General features: G+C 35.5%; 1 protein-coding gene across 2 annotated transcripts in view; it reads right to left on the minus strand.

Moving 5' to 3' along the window:
* Positions 1-268: 268 nt before the first annotated feature.
* Positions 269-14662, minus strand: part of Serpinb11 (serpin family B member 11) — a 33544-nt gene continuing 19150 nt past the window's right edge. The window contains exons 6-8 of one of the 2 annotated variants that reach the window (XM_004858455.3): positions 3271-3413; positions 2449-2604; positions 269-1077 (exon numbers count right to left, since the gene is read on the minus strand). In XM_004858455.3, coding sequence (XP_004858512.1) covers positions 673-1077; positions 2449-2604; positions 3271-3413 — 704 coding nt within the window. In that variant the 3' untranslated portion in view covers positions 269-672. The remainder of the gene's footprint in view (positions 1078-2448; positions 2605-3270; positions 3414-14662) is intronic. The other variant, XM_087191612.1, reaches the window with a different exon arrangement.

Raw genomic sequence — 14662 nt, forward strand, 5'->3', positions numbered from 1 at the left:
TCACATATTCTGTCTCAGTGACAAGAAGGTGACTAAGGCAAGTCCCTTCCCATCCCACCCCAATGCTTTTGTTTTTGTTTTGTTTTTGCTATTCTGAACTCTTATGAATTTTTTTTAAAAAAGAAGAGTAGTATTAAATTTAAATATACGTAATACAGATTTGGCCCAAATTTCAATAATATGCTCACTGAATTTGAGTTGTCCTTATTCAAAATCTTCCTTCATAAATTACTTAGTTTCTGAGTGTATTATGTAGTTTTCAAAAAGGTTAAGACATTTTATCCATTTATTAGTCAATACAGAATTTTGAACCAAGATTTACAATATTATATATATAAGCATGCAAAGCAAATTATAATATTTAAAAATCCAACCAAAGTAGAAGTCCTTAAGCTGTTTTTTGAAGAAAAAGAAGCCACTTACTCACAATCTCTCTAATGTATAAAACGCAAGAGAAATTAACCCTTTAAAACATTTCTCATTAATTCAATCATATTACCCAGACAGCACTCACACGAGGACCCAAAGATAAGAAAGCCAGATTATGCAATGAGTTGGAAGTGACCTATTTTACAGATGAACAAACTGAGGCACAGAGGTATGTTCACTATGATCTATGGTCATTTATCTGCCCCTACGTCTACCTCCCTGGTGTTCCTCACCTCCCTCTCTTTATGGAGAGGTGAGCTTGCCAGCGAAGAGAAGCATACTGGTACAAGTGTCCCTTATAAAGAACAGGAAAGGATGGTTTGCCATGAACCGATCTCTGATGGGGAGTCTTTTTACAGCAATATTGTCCCCAGTGGCTGCCGCTGCCTCAGTGCCCTCTTCGTTGACATCCACAAAGGATTTGTGGATAACTTTTGATAAATACAGCCCTTTGTCTGGTGACATTCCAGAGAAATCAGCTTTGGCTGGATTGAAGACATTTGTCATCCCTAGGGATTTTAGCAGAGAATTTAACTCATACTTAATTTCAAGTTTGAAACGGGGAATATGTACTTCCACTTCTCTTTCCATCATGTTAGAAGAGTTGGTCCACTCCTGAAATGTCCTCACATTCAGCTGTTTCTCTATCTGAAAGATGAAACACAGATGAGTCCCAAAGAGTCAAACACATGGGTTCTTCAAAAATGAATTTGTGGGGGTTTTTTGTTTTTTGGTTTTTTTGATACCGGGGATTGAACGTGGGTCCTTGTGCTTGCGCAGCAGGCAGCGAAACCACTGAGCTAAATGCCCAGCCCAAAGCATTTGTTTTATAATTCTCAATGGTAATGGTTCAAGTTCATGACTTTCTTTTCTATTTTTAAGAATGCTCACATCCTCTCTGAGGAAAAAAAAATGCTAAGTCATAACTTCCCTTCTCTATTGTCTACTTCTTATCTATATTTCATCATTAAACTTCTCACTGTGCACTTGATTCCTTCAGGTATTATACTGATTTTTCTCTCTTTATTGCCCCTGCTTCCTGGATGAATTTTTTCTTGGAGCTCATATCTGAACCATGCAATCACAAATTTTGCTTTTGAGATGTCAGTTCCCCTTGTTCCACTTCTATCCTAGCTGACCACAAGTCCCCAGGGCCTAATCCCCAAGAATTGGCCTCATATATAAGCACATCTGTTCTCATGGGCACGATCATGATTCTCTGACTATAGTTCTGTCTTTATGATGGGCACAATCTTACTTCTTAATCAAAATGCACATATCCAACCCAACTCTCTCAGGAAGGCTTGCCTATGCTCCCCCACCCAACTGAGCCTCACTGCTTTTACCGCTAAGCCAGTTCCTGCTGACTTAGAAGCTGGTGGATTTAGAAACCCAAAACTGTGGCAATCTTATCTGTATGAGTTTCAGTTTTTGCAGGCTCCCAGGGGCTCTGCAGTTTTCCTAAGAAATAGTTTGTTATTCTCTGAGCTTTGTGAGGTCCTAGCTAAGTTGGGGAGGTGGTGTAGCCACTCCAAGGCCTCTGTGTGCTACGAAACTTTGGATGTAGCCAGGAAAAGGGAGTTGGACTCAAATTCCTGCCACCACTATGACATCTTCTTCATGATTGTGGTGCTCATTTCTTTCACAAAACCATGATATGAACAATGATCAGCCCATGAAAGTGTGTTACAATTCAGTCAGAACACTGTCCTTGATTGTCTTAATCAGGTTACTGTGGACCAGGAGCTCAAACAGGCTTATAACTTCCTTACCATAGAAAGAAGTCTCCCAAATGCCAAAGGACTGATATGTATTGTACAATGTGAGAATGGGCTGTCCTACCCACATACACTATCCTGAGGGGCAAGGACCGTGTTCTCTTCTTCTCACAGCTCCTGTGCCAATGCTACAAAGCCTAGGTTATAAATCAGTGGCTGCCATACAGACATCAAGGGCACAGAAAATGTGTGTGTGAGTTAGACATGCTTTAGCTTCATGCTGGCATTCTTGTATTATTACCTGTCCTAGATGAGCTGTGCCCACTGGCAGCAGAATAATCATACTCAGTTTGTTATTAACATAAGGCAGCTCAAGAACTTGCATCTGTGGCTTCTTTATGATGGCTAACTTAAATGTTCCAATTTGGTACATCATTTCCACAATTACACTTCTACCCTATTAAAAGAAAAGACTGTCATTAGATAGTACAGAGACATGTACAAGGGCCTACGTATATACAGTATATTGATTTTCTTGTATAACAGAAATATCTGTATTAACACTAAAGGCATGAGTGAAATATAAATTATAAAACATTTCCTTTTATTACTTTCTTTTGTACATGTTATCAATATTTTCATTCTAAAACAAGTCAAAATTAAAAGTTGAATAATTACAAAAATATACATGTATAGTAATTCTACCAAAGTCAAAGCCAGAGTTTGTAATTACAATGATTTATGTGGGAAGATAAAATCACAGGGTCATTTTCTTTGTTAATCCAATTAGACACTCCAGAAGAAAAACAACACAGATAGTTTTCCTATGATGCTAAAAAAAAATACCACAGAAATTTAGAAAAAAGGCACAGATTAAATACTAGGAAAGCAACAGATTTCTTCTCTGTCAGAGAATCTTAGTATACATAGGCTCTGGTTATGTGTCTTGTGAGAAAGGCTACTTACTGTCACTTAATAAGGGAAAAACAAGAATTCATAGAAAACACAGTTAAAGGAACCGAGGGTAACTTAGAACAATGTTTTCACTAAATATTCTAAATTATCCTTTAATGATTATTGTATTCTCCAAAATGTGTCATCAGTATGAAAATGAAGTACTTACCTCACTTAGTTGAAAAGGGGATTTAACTGTCTCACTTTCCTGAAATTTATTTTGCCATTGTCCTTTGAAATATATGGCATTCACCAGGACCATTACAGAGGAAGGGTCAATGGTGCCCTTTCCAAAGAGGTTTGTGATTTTTCCTGCATTAAAACAAAACAAAGTTGGCTCTGAACTTAATGATAACAGAGAGTCTAATAATAAAAAAGAAATTTAGATACACTTCTTAAGACAAGTTGTAAATTGAGATGTCGGAAGACCTCCTTCGTCTCCCTGCCACACAGGGCTCCCTGTCAAAGGATTTTATTTCAATGAATATTAAGTGCTATATTATTTCTCTTCAGAAGATAATAGACAGGGCATAGCTGTTATATTAGCAATGAATCAAATTGTCTCATACCTAGATTTATCCAATGTATTACTATATGTTATGATTTATATAGAAAATTCTTTAATGATTTCTTGTGGCCCATATTAACTATCGGTCTTTGTACTTACCAACACCTCTCAACTTGCAAACTGGTTAAGTACTTTAAAAGATTCACTCATCCTTGCAATGTACTAGAATTAGTGTATCATAAATATACTACAGCACTTGAAGTAAATGAGCATCTAACAATGAAGAATTAATAAAAAAGATACCAAGAGTTATTGGCTTTATAAATAACACTCAGCCATCTTGGTACATTTCAGTGCACTGAAATTTACCCAAACTTTTTGCAATATAATCTGTCATATGATATAAAGCATAGAGATATCTGGAACACAAAATTCTAAGTTTAATGATATGTTTATTTTTCACTGAATTTCTGGACCTAATAATAACTAGCATTTGATAAAAATATTCATTTTAGGTCTCAAACTATATTAAATTTAGGTCTCAAACTATATTTCTGAATGAATGGATAAGTAAATATATAAATGTATGGTGAACTAATAATAACTATTCTAAATAAATCCACAACATTATATTCCTAATGCATACTACTGAGAGACAATACTATTTACTGTTCATTCATTGCTAAAAATGTTTAAATGATTTGTATGTGCCAACTACCTTTCTAGGTAGTGTAACAGTAAGTTGAAACTGCAACACTCAACTAAGCAGACAAAATTCTCTACCTTTGTGAAGTTAGCATCTCAATTATAGGCCTTTCCAGGGAAACTAAGATTAAGCCTCAGACTCTTCCTCAGAACAAGGTTCCCAACCAACCACTACCAATTGGTCAGAGTTGCCACATGACACAAAGCACATTTTAACATGGTGCTAAGTAAATTAAAAGACTTAAAAATGAATAAATATTTCTAAGCATTTCTGACTTAATAAAAAGAGTTGAATATATATGAATTTTAATCTGATCAGCTGCTACTAAACTTGAATAAGATCTATCAGTTCATCAGTCAATAAAGTACTATTAAAAGCTCACTGCTAGATTCCATTGGTAAGTGCTTGCAGATCCCTGAGAAAAGCCTGCATGGATCAGAGCTGTGTGGGGGCACATGGAACCCAGCCAGGGCTCTGACCTGAATAGGGCTACACAGGTGAGCAAGTAACAGCCAGAGTTCTGCCCAGATATCATTGGTAACTGCATGCAGACCACATCCAAGGGCACCCAGGCAATAGCTATGCAAGGGGGTAGGCCCCCAGCCAGAGGCAGGCCCGGATACCATTCCAAGTGTGCACAGGTCCCAGCCAGAACCCAGCCCAGACAAGAGGGCAGAGCAGGGATACGGAAAGCCACCATTTTGAACCCAGGAATTGGTGCAGTGGTGAGCAGCAGAGAAAAGGCCTCTCAGTTGCTTCCTGAGAATTGAAGACAACTGGGCAATTGAAAATTTGCCTCAACAAAGGCTCTGCAGGCTACATCTATTGAAATGAGAAGACACATAAGTAAGACTCAAAACCAGACTTACAGATCACCTAAGGCAACCCCAAGGAGAAATGAAATGGAACAATCTGATACTCAACCACTTGGATTCCCTGAACTGGCAATGAAAGATGATCTGGAAAAAATAAAATCAGAAACATTTTCTCACATAAAAACAGAGATTGTTTCCATAGTGCAAGAAATGATTAATAACTCTAGAGCAGACACAGATAAAAAAATAAAGGAGCTGAAGAACATGGTGGAATCCCAGCATAGGAAAAAAATGGAATCCATAAAATAGATGCAAACAGATATCCAGGTGATTAAAAACTCCACTAATAGTTTATGCAGCAGAATGAGGCATGTGAGAACAGAATATCAGATATAGACAACAGGATGGCAATTAGTGACCTGAAAAAGAAAGATTTCTAAAAAACAGTAAGAGACCATGAGAAATCAATCCAGCAACTGCTAGATGATGCAAGGAAAAATAACATAAAACTGATCTGAGTCAGTGAAGAAACAGGAGATAATGCAAACAACATTAAAAAAGCTGTTCACAGAAGTAATGGTAGAAAACTTCCCAAGCAGGGGAAAAAAACTTAACATTCAGATAACTGAGGCACATAGGACTCCAACTAGCTGTGATCAAAAAAAAAAAAAATCTACACCTAGGTATATAATAGTTAAGATTCCAAAAACCAAACAGAAGAATAGAATTCTACAAGCTGTTAGAGAATAGAAACAAACCACATACAAAGGAAAGCCCATCAGCATCACAGCAGACTTCTCAAAACAAACTCTCAAGGCAAGAAAAGCCTGGAGTGAAGTATTTCAAAGGCTAAAGGAAAACAACCTCTAACCCAGATTGATGTACCCTGCAAAACTATCTTTCAAAATTGATGGAGAAATAAGATACTTTCATGACAATGAACACCTGAGGAACTTCATGAATACCAAACTACCACTCCAAAAATTGTTAAACAATATCCTAGGAAAAGACAATGAAGATCACAATCCCAGGAAGACCAGCAGAATGAATCCATCAGGCACAACAAGAAATTAAATGAAGACAGAAGGAAGCTCCCTGCCTCCATCCCAGGCTCCTAGGACAGAGAAGCTCAGCGAGTCCCAGCACCCAGAAGGAAGCTTCCCCACCACCATCCCAAGCTCCTAGGGCAGAGAAGCTGAGCTGGTCCCAGCACCCGGAAGGAAACTCCCCTGCTGCCATCCCAAGCTCCTAGGGAAGAGAAGGTGAGCCGTGTGGGTGCCAGAAGCACCCCCCCCAACCCCCGCCCTGTGGAAATGAGAAGACACGTACACAAGCCTCAAAAACAGACTTCCACATCACCTACAGCAACCACAAAGGGAAACAAAATGGAACAATCTGTTACTCAACCACCTGGACTCTCTGAACTGGCAGCAAAAGAGGATCTGGGAAAAATGAAATCAGAAATAATTACTCAGATAACAGCAAAGATTTTGCTCATGGTGCAAGACATGATTAATAAATCTAGAGAGGACACAGATAAAAATATAGAGGATCTGAGGAATATTATGGAATCCCAACATAGGAAACAAATGGAATCCATAAAACAGATACAAACAGATTTCCAAGAGATTAAAAACTCCATCGAAAGTCTGAGGAGCAGAATGAACCAATGAGAGGATAGAATTTCAGATATGGAAGATAAAATTGCAATTAGTGAGGAGGAAAAGAAAAATTGCTTTAAAATTGTAAGGGAACATGAGAAATCAATCCAGCAGCTGCTAGACAATGCAAAGAAGAATAACATAAGACTGATTGGAGTCAATGAAGAAAGAGGAGAGAGTGCAGATGACATAAAAAAACTGTTCACAGAAGTGATGGCAGAAAACTTCCCAAGCAGGGGAAAATAACTTGACATACAGATAAGTGAGGCATATAGGACTCCAGCTAGTCTTAAACAAAAAAAGGCTACACATAGGCATATAATAGTTAGGATTCCAGAAATCCAACAGAAGAATAGAATTCTACAAGCAGTGAGAGAAAATAAATGAATCACATACAAAGGAAAGTCCATCAGAATCACAGCAGACTTCTCAATGCAAACCCTCAAGGCAAGAAGAGCTTGGAGTGATATATTACAAGCCCTAAAGACAAACAGCCTCCAACCCACATTGATGTACCCTGCAAAACTATCTTTCAAAATGGATGGAGAAATAAGATACTTTGATGCTAAAGAGCACCTCAGAAACTTCATGAATACCAAACCGGCACTCCAAAAAATTTTAGACAATACCCTAGGAAAGGACAATGAGGATCACAACCCCAGGAAACCCAGCAGAATGAATCCATTGGGTGTGATGAATTAAATGCAAAGGGGGAGAATCCACCAAAAAGAAAAAGTCATGACAAGGCTTTTAAAACTTTTGACTTCATCTCCCTAATGAGTGTATAATTCAATCTTATTATTGTACTGATTAGTATTTTTCTGATTCTAGAGTTGCACACCATTCCTTGTGCTATACTGGCTATTCATCATCTTCTTATGTCTACATGTTAATTGGGTTGTCTATTAATGAGCTCTAAGAATTCTTTATGTATTCTGGTCATAGGTTATATGCATTGTAAATATGGTCTGTTTAAGGGCTACTTTTCATTTTAACGATGTCATTTAAAGTTCTAAATTTTGATGGAATCTCATGTATCAATTTTTTTCTTTTATACATCATTTTTTCTGTATCCTAGGTAGTTCTTGCTTACCCTGAATTCATAAACATTTTCCCTTATAATTTCTTCTTAAAGTTTTATGCTTTTAGGCTTTCATGTTTAGGTTCATAGATCCTTTCAAGTTATTTTCATGTATGGAAAAAAAGGGTTGAGGTTAATTTTTTATATACGGATACCAGGTGTTCTAGTGCCATTTGTTGAAGACACTATTTCTTCCTCGGCTCTTGAATTGAGTTTATATTCTATAAAATGGTAATGTTAAATAATCTTTCAAAACTCAGTGGAACATATATGTGTGGTTCTGTTTCTAGATTCTCTGTTTTATTCCAATGATCTATATGTCTTTCCTTCCACCAACACTGCCTTGATTACTGTACCTTTAGAAGAAATCTTAAAATTGGGTGCTAAATGTCTTCCAACACTGTTTTTGTTTTTGTTTTTTGCTTTTCTGGGTCCTTTGTACTCCTACATAACTTTAAAATTTCAATATCCAGTTCTTCATTTATACCAAGTATACACAGACCTGAATTTTTAAATATGCCTTGTATTTTCTAATCCTGCTAAATTCAAGTACAAGGTCTAGGGGCTTCTAGAGATTTCTTAGTATTTTCTCTGTAGATGATCATTTCATCCACATATAAAGATTTTCCTTCTGCCGTGCCAATCCTATCCTAGTTGTGTCATTTTATTGCCAGACTATTTTGGTTTAGACCTATGTTTCAAAGTCTAATGGACAGATGAATAATAGGCATATATGCCCTTGTTCTCCACTTTAGGGAAAAAGCATTGTATCATCTCCATTCATAGAAGGAGTTTTTGTTGGAAGTATGGAGTACATGTCTGTGATCTGTTGAGAAGGTTCTGTTCTACTTCTAGTCTCCTGATAGCTTTTACCATGAACAGCTGTAGAATTTAGTCCAATACTCTTTCTCCAACTAGTGACAGGATCATATGCCTTTTTCCTTTCCTCTGTTAAAATGATGACTTTTGGAGGTGGATCTTCCAATGCTGAACCAACCCTGCCATCCCTATAACAAAACCACTTTCTCCATACTGCCAGGTCTGACTTCTAATAGTTTGTTTTGTTAAACAAATTTCTATCTATGTTCATACTTTTTTCTTCTATTATCTTTATCCACTTGTAGGATTAGCACAATGTTGAGTTCCTAAAATGAGGGGTGAATTGTTCCTTCTTTTTTTCTGCTTTAACTGTTTGATATAATGTATCAGTTAAAATGTTTATGAGCCAGCTGTTGTCATATAGGTAGGTTTTCAAGCTAGGAATATACTTTCTTTAATAGGTGCTATTCAAATTTTATATTTCCTCCAGAGTTAGTTTCATTAATTTGTCTTCTAAGTTACTTCTTAGAAGTTGTCAAATTTATTTCAAAAAAGATTTTTGTAATATGCTTTCTATATCCTTTTAAATTCTGTAAAATCCATGGTAATGTCTCCTAGATCTTAATATTGTAATTTTAAAAATGTATAACTGATATTGTGTAACAGAAAGAAAAGGTCTAAAAGAGCAGGAGAATTGGGATGGGTAGGGGAAGGGAAAAAAGGGAAAGGAAAAAATATGAGAAGAGGAAAAGAAATGGAAACAAGTTCTTTGCAAATAGGGAAGGGTGGAGGGGGTGAAGGGAGGGCAAGGAAAGGGGAAAGAAGATAAGAACCAAGAGACTCATGTAATGGTACAAGATCCCAATGATGAATGTAACTGTATTGTATACCTAAAATGTACCAATAAATTTAATGGGAAAAAAAAAGAAATTAAATGAAAAGTGGGAGAATGCAACAAAAAGAAAAAGTCATGACAAGGATAAATCAATACATATCAGTTATAATCATCAATGTTAATGGCCTCAATTCATTAATGACTGGTAGATTGGGTCAAGGAGCAAGATCCAACAATGTGCTCCATACAAGAAACATACTTAATTCAAAAAGACAGTTAAAAGGTAGAAGACAAAATTACATGTGACAGGAACCCAAAAAAAACAGCAGGAGTAGCTATCCTATTTGCTGAACCAATGAATTTCAAATCAACACTAATTAAGAGAGACAAAGAAGGACTAAATGGTCAAAAACTGAAATCCTTCACATTAAAATCAGGAACAAGACAAGGATGTCCACTATGACCACTCCTGTTCAATATAGTTTTCAAACATTAGCCACACAAATTAAACAAGAGAAAGAAATAAAAGGAATAAATGAAAGGAAATGAAGAAGTTAAATTGTCACTATTTGCAGATGACATAATACTCTATATAGAAGACCCCAAGAACTCACCAAGAGTCTTCTAGACTTAATAACCAAATTCAGTAGAGTAGCTGGATACAAAGTCAACACACAAAAATCAATAGCTTTCCTATACATGAACAACAGACTCACTGAGAGAGGTACTAGAGGAACAACTACCTTCACAATAGCATCCAAAAAAATGAAATACCTAGAAATCAACCTAATGAAAGAAATCAAAGACCTCTACTTTGAAAACTATAGCACTCTGAAAAAAGAGATCAAAGAGGATATCAGAAAATGGAAAACTATCCCTTGTTTCTGGGTAGGAAGAACAAATATAGTGAAAATGGCCATACTTCCAAAACTGCTATAGAGATTCAAAGCAATCCAAATTGAAATTCCAGCAGAATACTTCACAGAACTTGAGAAAACAATCCAAAATTTCATCTTGAACAAGAAGAGACCTAGAATAGCAAAAGCAAATCTAGACAACAAAGACAAGGTAGGGGGTATCATAATCCCCAACTCAAAAGTCTACTACAAAGATACTGTGATAAAAACAGCTTAGTACTGGAAAAGAGACAAACCCAAGGATCAGTGGAACATATTAGAAGATGCAGAAACAACTCCAGACACACTCAGCCACCGCATTTTCTATAAAGGAGCCAAACACCCTCACTGGAGGAAAGATAGCCTTTTTAATAAACTGTGTTGGAAAAATTGTGCTTCAACCTGCCAAAGATTAAAACTAGACCTGTAGCTCTCGCCATGCACTAAACTAAAGTAGAAATGGATTAAAAATCTAAATATTAAAATAGAAACACTAAACTGGCTAGAAGAGAGGTTAGGTAAAACTTTCAAAAACATTGGTGTAGGAAAAGATTTTATGAACAAAACTTCAGTTGCATGTGAACTAGCACAAACAATCAACAAGTGGGATCTCTTCTTATTAAAAAGTTTATGCACAGCAAGAGAAACCACCAACAGTGTGAAGAGACAACCCACAATGTAGGAAAAAATTTTCACCAATAGTTCCTCAGACAGAGGTCTATTATCACGAATATATAAAGAACTTAAAAAAATCAGACCTCCCAAATTTAAAGACCCAATCCAAAAAGGGGCATCTGAAATGAACAGACATTTCTCACACAAACAAGTAGAAATAGCAAATAAACATAAGAAAAAATGTTCAACATCACTGATCATTTGAGAAATTCAGATGAAAACAACATTGAGATTCCACCTCACCCCAGAAAGAATAGCTGTTATCATGAAATCAACCAATCAAATGCTGGCAGGGCTGTGGGAAAAGACCAACCCTGCTCCACTGCTGGTGGGAGTGTAGACTGGTGCAACCACTGTGAAAATCAGTATGGAGATACCTCAAAGAACTAGGACTAGAAGTCGCATTTGACCCAGCTATTCCCCTGCTGGGTATCATCCACAAAGAATTAAAAGAATCATACCACAGTGATACATGTGCACCCATATTCATAGTGCCATAGTTTGTAATAGCTAAAACTTGGAAACAACCCAATTGCCCATCAACTGGAGACTGGATAAAGAAAATATGGGTTTTTTTTTATAAAATGAGCACTACTCAGCCATGAAGATTGAGAAATCAAAGACATTTATAGCTAAATGGATGCACATTGAGGTGATACTCTCAAGTGAAATAAATAGGAAACACATGTGTAAATACCGAATAGTTTCTCTGTTGTGAGAAGCTGAAAGTGTAAATAAGAATCAAAGTGTATAACTGATAATGTAAAATAGGAAGAAAATGTCTAAAGGGGAAGAGGAAGTTGGAGGGATTGGGGAAAGGAAAGAAGGGAGTTGAGTTAATATGAGAAAAGTAAAACAATGGAAACAAAGTCTTTGTAAATAGGGAGGGGTGGAGGGGTTGAAGGAGGACAGGGGAATAGGGAAAAAAAGAACCAAGATACATTATGTAAAGGTACAAATTTCCAATGATTAATGTCATTATGTTGTATACCTAAAATGTACCCATAAAATTAATTTAAATAATAAACTAAAAGCTCACTGCTGTTAAGTGATATAATGGGATACATATACATGGTTTTTATGCTCAGAGACATATTTTATATAATTGACAAGGTCTCTACAAATCCAATTCACTTTGATTTAGTAATTTGATGTAATTTAATCCTAATTTTCATTTATTATTTAATACATTAAATTATGTCCTACATTAGAGAATCATTGCCTAACTTCCAAAACACAGAAACTAGTGGCACAAGGAGGTACATAACAGTTTATACACATCTTGTGAATCTACCTTTAGGACAAAAAGAACTGCAAAAAAAAAATCTTAAGATATCCCTGTTGACTTTTTTGCTGATTTTTTCATCTTGAGATTGTGTGTATTGTGGGATGAGGTAGCTGTGCAAAAATATTGATGATGGTATAAAAAGGAATTTTTCAGATGAGATGATAATAGATACTAGATAGAACTCAAGAAACACCTCACATTCCTAGAAAGAAGTTATCAAAATATGCAAAACTTTAGCATAGAGATATGTAAAATATTGTTAGAAGAGCTGAACACAGTGGTGCATACCTATAATCCCAGAACTCTGGGAGGATGTTGCAGGAAGATCGTAAGTTTGAAGTTAATCTGGGAAACTGAGAGATTTAGCAAGACTGTCTCAAAATGAAAATTGCTAGGGATATAGCTCAGCACAGTGGCCCTGGGTTCAATATCACCAAGAAGAAATGAGTCAGTCAATTGATCAATCAATAAATGGTATTGAAAGAAAATTTAAAAGACTAAATAAATAGAGATAAATGCTATAGTCATGAATGAGAAGTTGAAGATATTTTCTCTTGAAATCCATAGACTCAATGAAATTCCAATTAAAACTTTAATTGATATGGAAGATCAAAGACCACAAACTAATTTTAAAATATACCTTGAAATGCAAAGATAGAGAATAGCCAAAGCAGCTCCAGAAAATGGTCAGTGTTGGATGACTTCCACTTCAGCTATCAGAGCTTCTTAAAAAGCTACTATAATTGTAGCATTGTCATGAAAATAAACAAATAGACAAATGGAACAGAATAGAAAGCTCAAGTACAAAGTCACAAATAGTCATCTAATTTATAATAAAGTTTACATTGCAGTATAGTGGTGAAAGTATCCTCTATTAAATAGTATGCTATGTCAATTAGATGATCATGTGGAATGAAATGAATTCAAAATAAATCTTAATTATAATTAAATAATGAAGCTTATAGGAGGTAAAATTTGAAAATATTTTATCAAGTAGAAGTAGGCAAATATTTCTTTGAAAATACATAAGGACACTGACTATAAAGGAAAATATTGATAAATTTATTGCTTGGAAATTAGGAACTTGTATTCATCAAAGGCAGCATTAAGAGAGGGAAATGACAATGGTAGAAGTTACTTGAAGCATATGTATTCTATATGTGCAAAGATCTCTTATATGTTATAAGGGAAAAAAACAGGTACAGCATCCTTACAGATGGGTAAGAGATTAACAGCCACTTCATAAAAGAGGATGTGAGGCATATGGAAAAGTGTTCAACCATAAAATTTCTAAGGGAAATATAAATGGAAATGACTACAATGGCTAAATTTAACAAGACTGACAATAACACATGTTGGCAAGGATGAATATCAAATGAAAATCTCCTTATTGCTTGGGCATATAAATTGATGCAGCCACTTAATAAAAATGCTTGGCATCAACTATAATTGAATGTATATACCTTACAAACAGCAACTTCATTTTTAGGCATATATCCAATAGAACTGCATACATATTTATACCAAAAGATGTGTATCAAAATGTTCATCAGTGTATCACAGTATATATAATTGACCCAACCTAAAAATATTCCAAATGTTTGTTAAAGTAAATAGACTGGGGATATTCAGAAAACAAAGCATATATTGATGAAAATGAACAAGTCAGGCAACATGTAACCACACGAATCTCATAAACATAATATTGACCTAAAAATAATTTAACACATGCTTTATGACTCCAGTAAGATGAAATTTTAAGACAAGAGGAACATATATTTGAGAATTTAAATGAAAGAAGTCTTAGCACTTGGGAGAAGGGGTGTTAGTTTCCAGGAGGGGATGTCAGTGTGGCCTCTCAGTGCCTCTACTTAGGAATGAAGGTTTTATTTTTCTGATCTCAGTGGTGATAATGAATATATTCACTTTGTGATAATTTATAGAATATTTTAAAACAAGAATTTACTTTTCTAAAAACATGTGTATTTCCACATTAATTTTGAAAAAAAATGTCACTATTCAAGGGACACACTGACAGGCTGTGATGCATAAATGTTGTCTACATCCTGATTCAAACCAAAACAGGCAACTGGGAAAACATGAAAGTTCATTGAATCTTTCTAACATTAAATGATTATTTTCAATTATGTAAATATAATAGTGTTCATACTTAAAAAGTCTACATTTATGAGAGAAACAAAATGAAACATATATAAGGAAAGTGATGATATCTGGGATTTGCTTATGAAGAAAGGAAAAAACAGAAAGAAAGTCTTT

The sequence above is a fragment of the Heterocephalus glaber genome, unplaced genomic scaffold (assembly GCF_053883595.1).
Source record: "Heterocephalus glaber isolate CG9 unplaced genomic scaffold, H.glaber_assembly_v1.0 deba00000331, whole genome shotgun sequence".
Taxonomy (NCBI): domain Eukaryota; kingdom Metazoa; phylum Chordata; class Mammalia; order Rodentia; family Bathyergidae; genus Heterocephalus; species Heterocephalus glaber.